The sequence below is a fragment of the Ammospiza nelsoni genome, chromosome 1, assembly GCF_027579445.1.
Source record: "Ammospiza nelsoni isolate bAmmNel1 chromosome 1, bAmmNel1.pri, whole genome shotgun sequence".
Lineage (NCBI taxonomy): Eukaryota > Metazoa > Chordata > Aves > Passeriformes > Passerellidae > Ammospiza > Ammospiza nelsoni.
Window position 1 is genome coordinate 31,614,684 of NC_080633.1, and position 19,738 is coordinate 31,634,421.

Below are 19,738 nucleotides of genomic sequence, written 5' to 3' on the forward strand. Positions count from 1 at the left end.
TAGAATCATTAAGGGAATGGATCTATATCTGTTACTTTCCATGCCAATTAATAGAAAGTATTTTCAACCATTTCTGCTTTATTTTTCTTCTTATATTCCTCTCAGAAAGAAGATCAGGTCAGATTTCCTTCTAGTCAGCTCAAGAATTACTTAAAGTACCATTCCTTAGAGACCACACCATCATAGCAACAGCCTAAGAAAGGATATTCAGGTCTCTTTTCTTCCTTGTTCTGGCTACAAGAAGTTCTGTTTCATTTTGGTGCAGTCCCTTTGAAGTAGGCAACAGAAGGATGAGCTTCTCAAGGTACATTGCCTAATGCTGGAGAAAGCAGGAATTATTGTGTCTCCTATAGAAAGAGGAGTTACAGAAATTTCAAGTGAGCATTTAGAATCCTACATGCTGAAATTGCTGTATCCCAGAAACAGAAGTTAGAGGAAATAAAAGATGAGAGATCTTTTTGGCAGAAAAGTTCTTCAAGCTAGTGCTAAAAAGCAAGACATCATCTAGCAACTTTCCCGGATCCTTTCACACATCCTATATGTAGTGAGATATAAATACAAACAGATACATCATATAAACAGATACATTAAGATATCTGGGGGGAAAATGAGACGAACAAAGAAACAAGGAAGGGGAAGGAAGACAGAAGGAAAAAATCCAGAATTTTCTGGGGTCCGTACATGGGATACAATAGCTTTGTTTGGGACCCTGAAATATTGCAGCCTTGTTACTACCGCAGCAAACATTGCAGTCTAAGTAGATCTGTTTTTATCACTTTTAAAATAAAGAAAAAAAGGATTGAGCCTATATTTGCTGCAGCTGTAAGAAAAAGGAATTTTCAGTTCCGGTTCCATTATGGGAAAAGGAAGCATGCTTTATATCCAAGCATTACTGCAGAAAACTGAAGCCAGCTATTTGTTTTCATTGCCCAATGCCATGGTTTGCAATTTTTTCCCTTGCAAGTGTATATTGGTACTTTTTGCTCTTACCACAAGAGATACCTTCAGCTAATGGCAGTCTGTTCAGGTGTTATTTTGTACACAAGCAGCATGCAAGGCTGAGGTCAGGCAAAGCTCAACAGTCACCCAAGTACCTTGAGGGCTGTATAGATTTTCAGGTTCCTTTGTTACCAGAAACCTCTTTTATTTGGCCTTTGGAGTCCTGATTTTAGCAAGTAGGTAAAGCTAGCCTCCAATGCCAATATATTCTGGCTTCTGCTACTACTACCCCAACAGAACAAAACTGGAAACTGAAATGCCTCCTTAGTCCCAACACCATTAATTCCAAGATCTGGTATTTCACATCTGTATAGAGATATCACTGTTTCTTCTGTCTCTGATAAGTGAAAATATTTGATAACATATAGAGACTCCTTCAAAGGAAATCAATTTTGTTTTGCTGCTGCATCTCAAAATGCTGAAAAACTGAACACATTTTATAAACATGCAAGATAATTATCTCTGGCTTCTACATACACACTATGGAGGTTTAATAATTCAAGCATAAGGTATCCATAGTCTAAAATCTCAAAAAATGTACAAAAAGTAAGCCTTTATTTTACAGTACCAGTGTACTTGTTGCCAGCACTAATCTCTGACAGACAATTTGCTGATAATTCACAAGTGAATTTAAGAATGGTTCTTTAAATAGTTAAAACACCTACAATTACTTCAGAAGCTGCATAAAGTGGGAGGGAGAAAATAAGGATGACAAGAGGGCATAAGAGTGCAAATTAATAGGGGCTAAAATAGGAAACTCATGGAGAAGGGAGAAGAGAGTGAGGGAAAGAAAAACAATCTCTTTACACAGGGGGATTATATTGAAATGAGACATGACAACAAGACTGCATGTGGAAGTTTTTTAAACATAATAAGGACTTCTGCAAATAGAATAAACCATTTCCTTAAAGTTCCCTCTGGGAATTTTTCAAAATGTTCATCACTAGCCCGGCATAGAGATAGAAAAGGCAGATACTGAAAAGGAAAACCACTTTCAAAAATAATCCTCCGCCCTCATGAAAGCATTTCTTGGTATGACAGGATGATGAGGGATCCCTTGTGATTGAGGCACGTCTTCAGGCCAGCCAAGCAGAGGATGAGAGAAGGGGGGATATATAAACATTCCTGGGCAAAAGATGACCACATCTGGCCAGCATGTCAAGGGATGTGGGAAACGCTGGGGACAAGCTGTACACACACCCCTGGGTACTGGGCAATGTGCCTCCTGCACTGGGTTACATCAGCTGACACCAGGGTTGGGTCCCACCTCTTCTCTGTTCCAGCCTGAGTGCTGGGAATGACTAAAGACCCAGTTTCTTTCTATGAGACTAAGAAAATAAGAAAAGCAAAGGCTTACCCTTTTCCATGGATACATTCTGTGATAAAATAGCAACCCAAATTAAACTTTTGGTAGCAGAAACCTATTAACTAGGGCCTTACCTGAACAAATTCTGAACAATCACTCACAAGAGAAGTGAGGTGGATGCATATGGGATAAACAGGCATACTGATAAACACTGAAAGGGAAAGGTATGAAAAGCTTTCTCTGCAAACAGAGGGAACTGTGTATAGGGAGAACCAGAGACCAAGCTTTTCATTTGCTGTAGCAACTGAATAAGAAAGATGTAAACTGACAAGTGCTTAATGGTGCAAGGAATTATTTGACTGATGGCACATCAATTCACAGTGGGAAGTCAGGAGGGAGTGAAGAAGTGAAGAGGTTGGAAAGAGATCAGCTGTGGAGGTGACCAGTGAGTGAACCTGAGCGACTGCTGAGAGATGTGGCACTTGTATGAGGGCATGCAACAGTTTGCCAGGTGCCTTCTGCTGAGGATTGCTTGACCCATGAGAGCATGTAACTCAAGACTCAGAGCACTGCAGGCAGCACTGTTACAGAGGAAGAAAAATGCAGTAGATGCCCTAGAGGAAGAAGAAAGTCTTGGGTAGAAAGTTCAGTTTCACAGAAGTCAGGAGACAGATTTGCTGCAGACGGCATTTTTTGCTGCATAAAACGCCTCCAGAAATTTCATCCAGGTTTTACAAAATTCAAGTGCACCTTTTTTTTTCCCAGTCTCACTACCAAAAAAAAAACATATCCTGCTGTGTCTAAAACAGTGGTAATGAAGAAAATAAGAGAAGCCCAAAGGCAAAGACCTTCCCACTGCCTTTGCCTTCAAAAATAAGAAAGAACACATTCCATTGTGTTTTTTAAGTATCAACATCCCAGACCAAAACACTAACAATTTATATTCCATTCTACCTTAATCCTTCTTCAAAAGCAGGTTTTGTTAAGAACAGAGCTCTTCTGTGGCCGTGTCTCCCCATGGATTTCTACATGTTCCCCACACAGACAATGCTACCCTTATTCAAAAAGATCCATGGCCTTTGTGTCAAGGATGAAGTTCATGCATTAGCAGTGACAGAGCACGAAACAGACACAGGTGTTGGTGACATGTTTCATTCCTAAGGCTCACTTTTGGGTTAAATGAGGGAAAATTACTTCCTACTTGTGTGGATTGGGTTGTTAGACTTTCAAGTTTCTTTCTGAAAAAGGAGAAATGTAAGTGCATCATAATGTAAAATAAAATGGTCCTCATCTAACCAAATACTAAGTATACTGAATTATTTAAATTCTATTATACAGAGAGAAGAAAATGAATTCTAAAGAGACAGCAATACACAGAATAGGGAGTGTTTCAGAAGGACTGCCAACAGAAGGACATCAACAAATGTAAACCACTGCCCTTTCTCAGCAGACTAATATATTTTTGAGTAAACATTAGCTACAGTAATAAGCCATATTTTAACTGTCCCTTGGCTCTTGAGGCCTAGAACAGCTTTTGGCAGCTCAGAGTTTAATGAAAGGCTCTTGGACCCAAGTTACAAATCTTTGATGACAGAGCTGTACTGTAGGCAGTGGCAGTACAGCATAGCAAATGGAACATTCAGCTGAAGTGAGGGAGCCTTTGACTTATTTTAGCCTGCTGCATGTGAGGCAATCAAGGAAATGTGTCTGTATCTCGCTTATAGCAGAGATAAAATTGGCTTTTAATATTCAACAGAAACATTAATTTAGTATGACCCAATATCTTGCCATTTTGGCTGTAATTATAGAAAGGAATTTTCAATAGATATATCTACTAGTTTACTCTGTTGTTAAACAGCTGCCAAGTTTGGTACCTACTTTTTTGATGTTCTGAAAATTTATCAACCTGTGGGAACAGGAGAGCCATTCACACTGAAGCCAGGGCTTAGACTTTCTGCAGACCCAACATTTGTCTACATGGCTGCTTGGAACTGACAAAATCTCTCTTATAATGCCTCACCTGAGCTGGAGCTAAAGGGTGGTACTCTCAGCACAACAAAAATAGGAATTGAAGTGGGTCATCCTCTCAGTACATTTCCACTATTTTGCAGGTGGGTTTTTATAGGCTCTGCTCAAGTCTGCACAATCCAGAACTGACTGCTTTTCAGCCTGTTTGGGGAACACTATGCAAACAAAAATAGCTATATTCTACACACGCCCTCCACAAGGCAAGTATCCTTCCCTTCCACACATCTACACTTCTAAAACTGCTTGTTATAAGCATAAGTGGTAGAGTGTTTATTTTCAGTTATAAACCACACATTTGGGAATATTGCTTTCCAAAAGCCTCAGAATGTGTAGTCAAGTTTGGATGTTATCTTTTAGATTTTAGTTACCACTCTCAAATACTCCACTGTTTCACTCAGGCCTCAGGAAAAAAGAAACTTGTTGCATTCTACTTCTTAATAACTTCTTCCAGAACAGGGAAGGGAAAATAAAGATATCACTAACAAATTACCTTTGCACTATGAAACTGCAGTATTTTTTCTTTTTCATGAAGAGAGAAAACATTGCAAGTTTATTAGCCTAATTCTTCTATGGATGTCCTTACACCTATAAAAACAATAGTCCTTACACCTATGAAAACAATAGTGAAAAATCACACTGAATTCTCACTTAGTGTGTATACTTGTACATGCTTTGGAAGCACAGTGAGTTTCTTCACTTTTGGAGGTTCTGTGAAACAACTTTTGGCTCACAGAGATTAAAATACTACAAGTATTGTAATGTTGAACTACTGACTGAAGCCAACAGCTGTTCCTTCAAAGTGGATATTGAAAGTACTCTGTAAGGAACACCTATAATTTAGAAGTTTCATTACAAAATAAAATTTCCATTTCTAGGTGCCACAAATGTTTCAGTGACACCATAACTCATGCATTAAACATAGCAGAGCAAGGCAAAGTCTATCTACCACATTATGCCTGTGAACCAGAGCCCTGCTGCTTTTCCTTAAGTACTTTTAATGTTGCTAGGATGACACAGAAACCTCAGCTATCAAAAATTTTAATCAACCTAGAGAAGTGGGAGCTACCAGGATTCTTAAAATCTCTGTTAGCTATTTAGATCCCTGTGAACTATAGCTGTGATCACAGGTTTTTAAGTACATGATACCTCCAAAGTACTCTATATTTCATTACCCTGATTTCTTCTTCTCTTTCCACTCAGCCAGACTTTTTCTCACATCCAGGCTGCTTGCAGGAATCACGCTGGGTCTCTGACTGAGCAGCTTGCCTGTCAGTGGCAAGTGGAGACATCTGCCCACTAGCAGGGCTTAGAGCGCGCTCCCAGCCCTGCACAGTGTTCATTATGTCCTGCCCTGGGAAAGGCTCATGTCTGAGCCTGTCTGCTGGTGCCACAAGTCAGCTTTGGGCTGAGGTCTTTGAGGGCAGGAAGCAGTGGTGGGGGACAGAAGTAGTGGTAGCATAAGATGAAATCCTTTTCATGCCTCAGAGTCACTGGGGCATGACCAAAAAGGAAAAAAAAGCATCCTTCCTCTGTCCCAAATACTTGATTCTGGCAACACTCTTCCAGATTTTTCCAGTTATGTATAGAAAATAGCACATCTACTATCCAGCCAGAAAGCAAGCAAAGGATCCACTTTCCAGATAATCAAACTCAGGTCAAGTCGTGAAGTAGTTCTTCAGTTCTTCCATAGAAATTGTCAATCAGGCACTTCTGAGTTACATGTTTCATAGAAATAATTGCTTTTAAATTTAAGGACTGAGCACAGGCAGGGAAGAAATCCCTCCTGACTTTCAAAATTTGAACATCTCATCTGACCCAGTGATGTGATAAAAAGATCCTGCAAAAGCTGTGCTCTCTTCACAGCATCAGGGTAAAGCAGAATGCATTAAGGAAACCACCCACAGAGAAAGACCAGTGTTTTAGTTGCTCATTAGCTCTTAAAGCTCTTGAAATTATTACTGTAATTAATATTAACAGCAGACTTTGAGCACCCAAATAATCTGGATATGTTGCAAATACGTAGGATGGTTTTTCTGCAACTTCAGTCTAGGAATGTTATGACAAAGTGATGTGGGTGACACTGTGTCAGGATCCAGTCTTGAACATCCAACTGTGGAACTAAATTGCCTGTCAGTGTGCTGCCTGGATAGTGACACTTTATTTTGGACAGGTGTAGATTAAAGATGCATGAGCCAAATATGCAATAAGAGCTTTGCAGGAAATTGAACCTGATATCCAGGCATATAAAAGGTGCCTTTAGGCTTCTGGTGTCCTCGTTTCAGCAAACTGAGGTGAGTGCACGAAGAAGGATACAGGGGGACACTACAATGTGGACATTACAATGTGCTGTGCTTTTGATGAGATAAGGTGCTAGAAAAGCTTATTTCCATGAGCATGACAGAATTCTGCCTCAACACAAAGGAAAAACATGTCAGAAAGTCTGTACTGTCAGTTGAACCTTTTCACATGGAACCACTTTGGTTTGATATTGGTTAACTTGGAGTGAGGACAGAAAAACCCCAACACACACACCAACCAAAAAATGAATTAACAGAGTAACACACATGAAGACTTTTCTTTGCAAGGTTTACTCTGTCTCAGGCAAGCTTTCAAAATGTATAAACTAGCAAAAAAATACCCCAGTTGTGTAGGGAAAGAATGGCATTGTGAAGAGGGGGGATACATGTCAATCAGTTGTTCCATTTCTCTTGGGAAATATAAAGGAAAATAAATACTGAGATGGCAGAAACAATGGAAAATGTGTGACGTGATCAGCTCAACATGGAAAAAATTAATAAAACAGGTAACTACCTGTTTGGGAAAAATAATTATATTAAATATAGTAGAAGAAAGTAAATCCATTTGACAAGGATTCCTCTGGTTATAATTAGAGGTTAGTTCAAAGAGTTAATAACTGCAAGCATAATCATTCTTCAATGCATCCATAAACTACATTTTGCTCTACTTGACTGGCCACATAACAGGCACAGAGAACATGTACCAGCACTAATAGTATGTTTGATAGATCACAGTAATATTCACAAGGAAAGACTGTAACCTTCTTTTTGTGTATTGATCTGTTTTGACTGAAGAACTTGTTTAATAATCCTTGACACTTTAGGAAGAACATGGCAAAAAGAGCATCAGAAAGGGAGTCTTAATCACAGAGACAACTTTCAAGATAAACTGCAGAAAGTGCAATTTTCCTTTGTTGCTTTTTATGGCAATTACAGTTCCCCAGGTTTGGTTGGATCTTTTCTCCAGAAGTGAGACATCATTGCATTTAAACCATTTGTGCCTGTGTTGTTAATAATAGTCTGAGCTGTCCATTAAGTTACAGCTGCCAATATTTTAAAGTTATTTTTGACAACGCAATTTTGAAGGGAAGAAGGGAGGGAAGTTCATAAAAATGAATTTTGTTCTCTAAAAGCCAAAAACAGCACCTCTCATTATACTGCAGACTCTCCCTTTACACAACAATCACACGTTCTCTTGACAAGAAAAGGCCCAATTATTTCTATCAAATAGGATACATGTTTAAATGGATAGTTTCTGTACTAATGAAGGACATTTGAACCTCTGAACTGAATACTTTCACTGAAATAATATGACTGCCAGATCAACTGTAAAATGGTAAAGATCCAGCAAAGGAAGTCAGACAAAGACAAACTGTCATGCAATATCAGGTCCAATTTAATGATCCATCTCTAATTACAGAAGACTGCACATATCAGGGGAAAAAGAAAGAAGTTCTAACTAAGAAAATTAGGAACTGCTACTTCCAGTACTGCTGGAAGTTTTAAAACCAAAATGACTCCATTAAAAAAACAAAACAAAACAAAACAAAACCAAAACAAAAAAACACCCAACAAACAAAACCAAAACCAAAACCAAACCTAACCAAAACAAACCCAAAAAAATAAACCCAAAAACCCAAACATTAAATAGAGTGGTCATTGTCACTGGGGATCTTTTTCTGAAGGAGCAATCAAGTTTGGGAAGATTTGAGGCAACAAATTTCCAAAAAATTGCATGCCCTTTTGTGTGCAAATTTAGTTTTCAAATCTAGCTGCTTTACAGGCTCATTCATTGTACTATCTATTCCTACCTGTTTAGAGGAGGGCATCTATGTTTTGGTCATTAATGTTTAGTACAATAGGCAGAATAACATGTTCAATCTCATCCACTTTTATGCAGAAGTTATGGTCACCCTTCAACAATTTCTTCTTTTACAGAAGTGAGAGCAAGAAGTGTAAGAGATAATTTTTCCAGGTCTCTTCTTCCTCCCATCGCTATATTCTTTAACCACCTTCATTCTTTTCACTGCACCACAGAATCCAACTGTGTTTTCAGCAGCAGTTCTCGTTCTGGTGATGCACACAATTAGCCTAGATGAAGTACCTCAGTGGAAAGCCAGTTTTCCCATCCAGGAAAACCACACTATTATATTGCAATTGATAGTATTACCCCCTGGAAGCATCTTAAGGCTGTGTATTCTCCCTGAACAACTCAGACACAGAAGTTATTCCCGAGGTTCTCACCAGCCAGTTGGCTGATATCCAAAATTAAACAGTGAAATGTTTGTACAACAAATTGGATACCACGTTAACCCAGGCATTCCTGTGCTGACTTTTATCTCACATTGTCTCTATTCCCCCCAAAAGCAGCAGCAGAGCTCCAGCTTGCTTTTCCTGACATCCCTGTCCATCAGCAGACAGGCACCCTACTTTCCCACTGGTTCCTGCTCTTCCTTTTGAGCCAACATCACTGAGGGCAAAATTTGATGAAGCAGCTGAGAGAGTTGTAATTGCTCAGGAATAGTCTGACCTGGCACTATACACTGATGGGTGCCTAATGATACAAGAAATCTATCCCACACAGCTCCAGAACATTTTTCCATACCATTTGCCATGAAGAAAACTAATGTTAATAATAACTTAAAGTTATTCCTTCTCTGCATTTAATATGGCAGTGGTGCAAAGAAAAAGAAGGCAGAAAGCTGTTGCTTTATTCTTTCTTATTTCCTTCCCTATCTCCACACAGGTTCACTGGCTATGACATTGTGTTAGAGATTTTGAGGGAATGAGCATAGGACAGAAAATGAGGATGTCAGTGGCTCAAGCTCTATAATAGAAAAGACTCTCCACTTCAGTCACATGCCAAAGGGGAAAAAAAAATCAACCCATAAATTATCATAAATTTTAAATTTTATCCTTTTACATACAAAAAAAAATAGTCAGTTTAGTTGCAGAAAAATTTTCATTTGTCCTAAAAAATATGACTGGCATCCTGAAATAAAAGCAGTGGCTGAAGAGATGTAGTCACAAATTGCTTAGAAAGTTGGACTGAAAGCAAACTTATTAAATTCCCAAAGAGAGTCTCTTAGATACCCCTGCAGAAAATCACCAGAACAATGATTCAGAAATGCAGCTGATTATACTCCATCAGTTCAAAATATCTGCCCAGACTTTTATTTCAATTTTTCTGTCTCAGCAAGCTTTACCATTTTTCACCACAACTGAAGTTATTGCCTTTCCAGTGGAAGTGAAAGGCTGTAGATCAGTAACTCTTAGATAGAATCACAGCATTTATACCATATATTATGTCCAGCTTCTCCCTTGGTCTGCCCCTATCTCCTTCCTCCCTTCCAATAAATAAAAAATGAGCAAAACAAAACAACAAAAACCCCCAAAAAACCAAAAAAATAAACCAAACCAAAAACCCCAAAACAAAACAAACAAAACCCCAAACCAAAACAAAAACAAATCCACAACTCCAACCATTCTTGCCTTTTTCCAAGAACTTTTACAAGCAGAAAATAATTTTCCCCAAGAAAAGTGGCAACTCCTAAACCTTGTGACAGTCCTAGTTTCAATCCTTTGTTTTGCATCACCATTCACAGATACTGAGCATGCTTGCCTTTCAGTTTTCTAAAGGCTAAGCATGCTCAATATGTTATACTATTAAGTCTTTGAAAAAGCTGAAGCTCCATGATTTCACTGACTTCCTAAAAAACAAAAAAAACAACAAAAAAAAAAAAAAAAAAAAAAAAAAACCAAAAAACCAACCAAACAAAAAAACCAATCCTGGGTGGCATTTGTCACCTAAACCCACCTTGGTAGCCATGTGATGCTCCACTCACAAGAAAGAAAAACATGTGGTATACAAAGTGAAACTGCTCTATAGGCTATTGTCAGACTACAGAAATTGATTTGTGACCACTAGGATATTTAAACATCCTGCAAAACCACATTAATTTCACAACTACTATTTGGAAATAAAATCTTCATGCGATGTCTAGAGTTGTTTTTCTGACAGCCTGGCTTGCAGGAAGGGAGGATAATCCCTCCCTGCTGGAGGAAACTACCAACAGTGTCCCATACATTGGCTACAGCAGGTTGAAAAGAGCAGACATCCATCTCAAATACCACTAAACAGCCCAGGGCACAAAGTCCCTGCAGGTACCAGCACAGGCCCTTTCTTTTTGGGATCTATGTTTCTAGGCAGCTAGAGTTGTTTTTCTAGCTGGTCTGCTTCAGACTGATCAGTAACAGCAGAGCAGCCTTTGCTTTGGACAGAAATGGATCAGATACAAGGTTACAAGTCAAATAAACTAAAATCCAGACCTCACTTACAGTAGCTTTTTAGTGCTTTGATTTTCCTCGTTAGGAACCTGAAGGCACCTTCCATGTGTCAGGTCAGAGAATTCAGCCTATTCAGGAACACTTTCCAAATGCCAGCCCTAAAGAAAAACTTTTTCTGGTGTCACCTTCATAAATTTACTGCCCTTGCTCCATTTGTACCACAACGTGGGAGGAAGAATTCGCAGCCCTTCCATAAGGTCACTGACTTTGATGATCAAAGCATTCCCTTACCCATCTCACCTCCTTGGCATCAGGTCTTGAGTTTTACACCTTTAACTAGCTCCTACACCTCAAGATAATAAGGTTCAAAATGTGTGTTTTGTAATGTGATATACTGCAGAACCTTATATGCAAAATTCCACCGTTCAATTTTTCCTAAACAAATTTGTATTTTGTGTTGGATTTGTTTTTCTATAGAGATCAGCATACACAATACATTTACAGTGCAGTTGAAAGACTGCTCAGGTCAATCAGCTCACTCCTACCACTGCACATATATCCTTGCCATCACTGCCAGTGGTTCCTTGATTAAGGTATACAAGTGCCATGATGTCCTAAATATCATAAACATCCTTTTAACATTTAGCTTACAAATAGCAAGTCAAGCACACACCTTGATGTGCACTTTGATGCATGACACCAAGTAACCTTGCTTAAGGCATTTTTCCTTCGCTGTAATGAGACAGGAGACTCCTGTTATTTGTTTTATCTCTGTCCTACAGACACATGTAATCCTGATTGTGCAATTTATTGAACGTGTTTTTCAGCCTCCCTTTTATGGCAATTATTCATGTGTATCTCAGGTCACTGATGATGACGAGCAGGTATTTGCAGAACACGAGATTCTCCAACAAAGAGTTGTCTAATACAGAAAGGGAAAGAAAAGCATGAAGCATGTCGATCGATACTCAAATTAAATATATTCTGCTTCCAAAGCTTCATCTAAACTTTAATTTTTCAAATATTCTTGGACGTGCATGGTCCAAATGTTGGCCCAGCATGAAGTTAGTTCAGGTCAGCTCCTGACAGATCACCACCCAGGGTTGTCTTTGTATCGGTTCCTTCATCTGTAAATATTAGGAATTTTGCTCACAACTTTGCTCAAAACTTGAATCATTATTATCTAAACACCTTCTATAATGTAATGGTTTTTTGTTTACTATTATACAGTGATCTCACATCCACCAGAAGTGAAAAGTATCACAGAGAAGGTCATGAATGAGAACATAAGAAGATATTTGTCTAGGATGGTGCAAGTTCTAATCTTTAGAACTTCAGGAGATTTTACTCCACACAGGAAGAAATGATGTCACGCCCCAACAGTCTTGACAAATGTAACTAAACAGTTTGCTCTGCTGTGAAAACTGGATCAGATCATTTTATTTTACAGCGCAGATTAATCCCAAATTGCTGATTTTAGCAATATTTAAAATGGTAAGTCACTGTCTATCATCATCATTCAGTATGTTGAATCACTAGCATCCACACAAGTAACTTCATTTTAGAGTTCTTTAGAGATCAGCATTTTAAAAAACCGAGGCTTAACTCATAATCCATAAGTAAACCTCCTGCCTACAGGGAAACTGAGTGAGCTTTTGCTGCACTTTCTCCATATTAGGAGAGGCATGATGTGCCACCTAGGAAACAATTAGGTTTTTCTATTAGCCTCATAGACCTATCTGTGACAAGACACAGCTTTTGGCACCACAGGCATAGAAATCTGGAAAATCCTATGGTTATGATAATTTAAGAATCACTACATTTGATTAATTCATAGGTTTCAGAGCAAAAAAAAAAAACCCAGTAAGACAATCCTCTTTCCTCCTCATATTAAGAATTGGGGCCATAGAATTTTACCTAGATGCTATTGTGGACAAATTGTGTGATTGTAAAACTTTTTATTGAACTGAAAATTGCTTAAAAAATCCAATTCTGAGCGTGAGAGCTTGTGTTTATATTGTGTTTGGGCTCAAATCAGGGCTTTCTTTTACTTTTTCATTGGCATTCTTATAGAACTAGCATTAATAGCATCCTTCTGCTAAGCTTTGTACAAATACATAAAAACAGAGCCTCATACTAACAGATTGTTTAATGCACAAGATAAGGAAATGCAGATAAACAAGTTTACATATCATAAAATCATAGAATCGTTTGGGTTGGAAGGCTACCTTCAAAGGTTAAGTAGTCCAAACTCCAAACCAGGATGGGAAGACTAAACTACAAAGAAACTGATAACCATATTCCAATGTCTTCCACCCCTACTGTAAGAATTGTGTAAACAAGTGCTAACTCCTTAAAAATCCATCTCCAAACAGCTTTTCCAGACCACTCAGAAAATCTGTGAATGGGAACAGGACTTGAAAGTGCCACGGGAAGAGAACTGTCACTAAGACCAAAGGGATGAAAATATTGCATAAATATCACAAGAGTCCTTCTCTCAAGTGCCTACACCTTGAAAAGGCAATTAACTGGTGCAAGGCAGGTATTCATAACACCTCCTGGCAGCTTTTGACACTGCTATGTTTGTCTTCCCTTTCCAGCTGTGAGCAGAAATCAGATACAAGTGTAGCTATGTATAACACATAGCAGGAAAATACAAATATAGACACACACACCGTACAGTGTTTCTCTCTCCCACATCTTCATTTATCTGGTAAAACAATATACTAGTAGCCAAACTTAGAAGTCTCATACAATTTACTATTGAAAAATATTTGCAGTGGTGGAAAATGCAACTCCCATCAAGTTCAGACTTTCAAGATATTGTCCTTCTGTTTCTGCTACTATTTATTGCATGAGATGAGGAAAAGTCTAGGGAAGTTCTTACTTATCTGGGGAGCATGTGAGTAGTGAACACAATACCTTTTGCTGTGTGTTTTGTGACTGCAGTACAATCATTACTGGTTAAAATACATCAGGGAATTCCAAGGTGCAAAGGGCTCTCCTACATATTTTCCTGATTAGTAGCACTTTTCTGCTCTGCCATATTAGTGTCCACTGCTCAATGCAAGCCAGAAAAGAGGAATAGAAGACGAAAAGAAAAAAGAAAAGAAAAGAAAAGAAAAGAAAAGAAAAGAAAAGAAAAGAAAAGAAAAGAAAAGAAAAGAAAAGAAAAGAAAAGAAAAGAAAAGAAAAGAAAAGAAAAGAAAAGAAAAGAAAAGAAAAGAAAAGAAGAAAAGAAAAGAAAAGAAAAGAAAAGAAAAGAAAAGAAAAGAAAAGAAAAGAAAAGAAAAGAAAAGAAAAGAAAAGAAAAGAAAAGAAAAGAAAAGAAAAGAAAAGAAAAGAAAAGAAAAGAAAAGAAAAGAAAAGAAAAGAAAAGAAAAGAAGAAAAGAAAAGAAAAGAAAAGAAAAGAAAAGAAAAGAAAAGAAAAGAAAAGAAAAGAAAAGAAAAGAAAAGAAAAGAAAAGAAAAGAAAAGAAAAGAAAAGAAAAGAAAAGAAAAGAAAAGGAGTCTCTGAGCAGAACAATCTGTCATTACTCGTGTTTGAGACACTATAATTTCACACAGAGCAACAGGTAACAATTAGTGCTACAGGAATTAGAGCAGTGCTATGAATAAATTGATATTTCTTGTCTCCCTGCTGTGCACCACTCCTCCCACCTTTACAGACATCCTGCTAAAGCTTGTGGATCAGAATGAACCCAAGAAGGTTATCATCACATCACAGCCTTTTCTCCAGGGCTCAGAGGTCTTGTGTGAGATCATGTATGAATATAAACCAACCACTTCAAAGCTTTGTCAGTTGTCCCTCCCCCAACTTATTTCAGACAATGTCATTTCTTTTTAATTACACAGCTTAGTGCATGTTGAAAAACAGTTTATTCTAAATGTAAATACATATCCAAACTTTGGTCCCATTAGGATAATAGGACAGAAATGAGGCTTTAGGATTTTCTACAGATGGGTCACAAGCTTTGCATTGACTTGTGAAACTTCTGGAATTTTTTACAGACGTAGGCTCAGGGGAGAGCTTGAACAACTCCTTGTCAAGTTGTTACACGAATGTTTTGCGATACAGCTTATTCAGCCAGGGGAAAGGAGCTGCTTCCTTTGGCATGATCACAGGATGACTGGCACAATGGACCAGCAAGGCTGTTGGCAGTTATTAGCAGGTTCAGACAAAACCTGAAATAATATCATTATATGTAACTAGAGGTCAGTGCAGATTAAAGTATAAAACAATATGATCTAGAATAATTTTAATCAGTTTAAGTACTTGTGAGCCCCTATTTAATGCAGGGAAATATTATATGCCTCCATGGAGAGAGAGAGAGAGATTAAAGAATTAGTTCAGAGCAAGCCTGGAATAGAAGAAGGGTCAAGTCTCCCAAGTCTTCAAAGTGTTAGAAAATAAATGAGATCATGTGGCACTGTGCTTGAGGCTAAGCCTGGTCTTGGGGATGCCATCTGACTGGTGGCTGTCTGTCTGGCTGCTCCAGAAAACAGCAGTCCTGTGTCTCCTTTGCATCAACACTGGTGCTTATCTGGTCCCACCCGGAGCTGGTCCAGGCACAATGACTCAGTGTCCTCCTGTGCTGGCCTGCAGGGAGCAATGGCTGGGCATGAGAAAGGGGACTAGCCCATTCTGCAGCACCCAGCCACTACTGAGCTTAAATGGTGTTCAAGGAGTTACCCAAAGCGAGGTGGCAGCTTTCCATCTCACAGGTGTGCAGCAGAGAAGAATACAAAGATTTGTAAGTACTTTGAGTCTCCAGTGAAAGCAGACTTTCTCTAAAAATTCAAAAAGGTCCTTTCCCTATTGAGAGAGCTGAAGAAAATGGCCACATAGTCCACTCTTTACATTTTGGACTCAAATAATTGTCATCTAAATTCTTTTGTAAGTACATATCCCAGACATAAGGCCTCAATTATTCTCTTCTGGGCTTTGGGATTTCAGAGCATTTCAGCCTGCAGAGTAACTCACACAGCAAGGGAGAGGCAGCATATAATATAGTTTTCAGCTAAATAGCCATCTTCTCCTTGATTAGGCTGGCTTACAAGGTGAAGTTCAGCTGCACAAAAAAAGGACTCCTACTCTTACAGCAAATAATCAGTATATGCCTTCTATAAAATTTCATGTACCTCCAAACCTAAAAACTTTTGCTCATCACCAAAAGGACACCAAAGAAGAGCCCAAAACCTCCTTTGCCACAAGCTACACAATTGTTTCAGTTTTCTGGTGCTTTCAGTGTTTCAAAGCCCTGATTCAGCTTCACCACTGCTCCTTGGTAGGGATGTACTGCAGTGACCCCACATATTGAAGTACACAATAGGCTCTTTGAGGAAATTCTGGAGGCTGGAAAGGGAAAGTCAGTGGAGAATGCTTTGACTGTGTTTGCTCATGAACCAAAATTACTGAGATTATTAACACTACAGCAGACTATGAAGAACTACAGGAAAGCCTAAAACCAGAGTGAGAGTAAGTTTGTTGTAGATAAGAAAATGTGGTCTCAAAGGAACAATTTAAAATTACTCATAAACATTGATTTCTAATCTAGTTGAAATTTCTTAGGAAAAGCTTAAGCATGACCTTCAGCAGTTTACAAAGGATATGCAGAAATGCAAATGGGATACTCATCTGTACTGAGAAGCAGATGAAAAGATGGTAAAATATTGCAGGGGTAATTGAAGTTACATGTTTTCCATTAGTATATGATATCATTTTACTCTGAAATTCAGTTTCTGGAAAAACCTACCTATTTTCTCCTGAAATTGCAGACTTGGAGGAGATGAACTGAAAATAATTCCAGAAAGATGGCAAGAGATGAGAAGATAAGGCTTCCATAGAAGTTAAAAAGATCTAAGGTAAAACTTGACTAAACGTTTGGGGATAGCAGCAGTATATGGGACATAAGGAGAGGGATGATATTCAAGTGGCTTTTTTTATCTTTCCAAATCATATTTTATTTTCCATTGTGGAAAATTTTATTTATTTATTTATTTTATTTTATTTATTTATCATGGTTTATTTTCCACCTGTGAGATAAATTACAATTAATGCAATAGAAGTGATAGAAGAGCCTATAGTTCCAGACAGAACTACGCTTATTGTTTTACAGATTTTGTTACAAGTATGCGCCATGTCTGTGGTGAAATGCACTATGTCATGATGAACTACAGCTGCCACTACTTCAGAGCTCAGCTTTTCAGACAGGAGGACATCCTCTAGAGATCATCAGATTAGGCTGAATATTTGGCTGTTCTGTCCAAAAAAAAGCCAGTCTTTTGCCTTTTACAGCAGTGTGATTTATACTTCTGCACTGTGCCAGTTTTTGGTGTTTGTTCCACATATTTGTATTCATATTTCAAGGGTGGACTTCCCTGCAGAGACTTGTGCCAAAGTTTACAGTGGCATGAACACACGTAGCTTCTCAAGGATCTTGAGTTTATCTATTTTGAATAATAGAGAGGAATGGCATCCAAATTCAGAGATAGTGAGCATCAAAGATATTTTTTCCCTTGGATACCATTCATAGAAATCTCTCACAGATAGTCCACCAAACACAAATATTGCTGGGCCAAAGGGGGAAATCACTATGATAAAGAGTTACAAAAACATTAAATAACAAAGAAGTGTGCAATTGAACCCAATTAGCCATTCTCATAACAAGAGGAGAAAGACAAGGAAGCAAGACAGCACACGAACTTACACCAAATATTTAAATGCTAAATAAACCTTCTATTACAACATACTATGGCAAGTCCAAAGAAGGGCAAAAAAAGTTGATGAAAGGGGACGCAAGTATTTTGGGGAACAGCTGAGGGAGCTGGGGTTGTTTAGGCTGGGAAAAAGGAGGCTCAAGGGGGACATTATTACTCTATACAGCTACCTGAAAAGGAGGCTGTAGAGTGAGGTGGGGGTCAGCCTCTTTTCCCAGCTAGCAAGCAATAAGGCAGAAGGAAATGGCCTCAAGTTGTGCCAGGTAACACTTAGGCTGGATATTACAAAAAAATTCTTCACCAAAAGGGTTGTCAAGCTTTGGAACAAGCTGTTCAGAGACGTGGTGGAGTCACCATCCCTGAAGGTATTTAAAAGATGCATAGGTGTGTCTCTCAAGGACATGGTTTAGTGGCAGACGTGGCAGTGCTGGTGTAATGGTTGGACTTTATGTTCTTAGGGGTCTTTTCCACCTAAGCAATTCTTTGACTCTATGACTCTATGTAATTAGCCTGTTGAACATACTCCCACAGGATATTGTTGTTGTAGTAGTGAATACAAATGTAGGTATTCCCGGCTGTTAATGTACCCAAGGCAAACACCAAACTCTGGATTCTAACACGTCAAGAACCAGCTTGAACTTGTGCTGTTAATCCTGTTGTGTATGTCCCACCCAACACAGACACTCTGCAGCTGCTTTCAGAGTGTAAATTCAGTGTCAGGGCCTTTTCTATTAACTACTGTCAAATACATGATTTTGGGCCAGGGAAAGTGCTGCCAGTGCAGCAATTTTAGCCTCCCAAGATCTACCCAGTAGCAATAAGTCCTTCACTTCTTCTCTCCCTGTATCAGTTACTCAGGAGGACACCTATTTCCCTTTTATAATAATGCCAGTCAAAAACTATTTTCAAGCTGTTAACATTTTGATCTTTCTTCTTAAAAAAAAAATACCTCCATATGAAAAAAAATGGTATTAGCTGTGTGGTAATAATAGGTAGGAAAAGAACAAGAGCTGTTTCTTTTTTTTGTCTTTCACTTAAATATTTCTATTTCTACAAGCTGCCAACTCTCCTTGTTATTTTTTAGCCATAGAGGGAGGTGGTTCAAGGTATGTCAGCATGATAGGTCTTGCCTCCACTTAGGCTGAAGGTATTACCTTTCAAGGATTCTTTTAATAGAGAATGAAAAATTTAGTGTCCAGAAGTTTATGTGCTCTTTAAAGTCTCTTTCTCTGACTTCTAATGGCTGCCTTGTTCTCAGGGAGGATTGTTAGGGGGTGTTCACCATTCTGACCTCAAAAGCTGGAGGCCAACCCAACAGCTGCAAGCATGGACTGTTTTAGTTCATTTAGTGCTTCAATAAAACCAAACCAACCAATCAACCAGCAAAAAAACCCACAAAGCCCACAGAGTTGCATGCGCACACACCCTCCCCAATCTACAGCAGCTCATTTCACAGAAATAAAAAGAACAGAGAAGGAGAGCTTAAAACTGATTAAAAATTTTAGGAGGGTCACAATTACTTATGTTCTCAACAAAGGTAATCACCAACACTTAGCAGGTGCCTTTCTCCACACATCCCAAATCACCCTGGGGTACGATATCATGCAATTCAAAATGTCCATAAGTTCTGCACCTTTTTCAGTAGCACCTGGAACTAGCAATGGCCAAAAGATAGTACTGGACTGATGCAATAGTGCCAGGCAAAAAACCACTCTGATATTTAAGATCCTCCAATGCATTTTAAATGTAACCAGCAAAAGATACTTGAAAGAAAAACAAAAGCAAACTCACCATTCTGGAAACAGAGCTTTTCCCTAGATCCAAATTATGTTTTTGTTCAAGACATCAGTACTGTTGAAGGAGCACTTATTGCTGCTCTGGCTTTGAAACACTCTGGCGTGCTCAGAGTTCAGGTGGTGCCGGAGCACACCTGGCCAGCCTCCCTCTTGGGAGTGCTGAGCAATGCCTGCTGGAATGTGCAGTCTAGCAGGAACCTGGCACCGCTGGTTCCAACAGACAGGCGTGAACCATGGGACTACATTACCCATAATTGCCTTGAGCTGGTTTATGATTACACCTGAAACCAGGGGAGGTGGTGTGC

At 38.7% G+C, this 19,738-nt stretch overlaps 1 protein-coding gene across 1 annotated transcript in view; it reads right to left on the reverse strand.

The window, feature by feature from the left end:
- Positions 1-19,536, reverse strand: part of MACC1 (MET transcriptional regulator MACC1) — a 38,039-nt gene extending 18,503 nt beyond the window's left edge. Inside the window, exon 1 of the mRNA XM_059487396.1 lies at positions 19,429-19,536. Within this exon, the coding sequence (XP_059343379.1) occupies positions 19,429-19,431 (3 nt within the window). The 5' untranslated portion in view covers positions 19,432-19,536. The remainder of the gene's footprint in view (positions 1-19,428) is intronic.
- Positions 19,537-19,738: the final 202 nt, after the last annotated feature.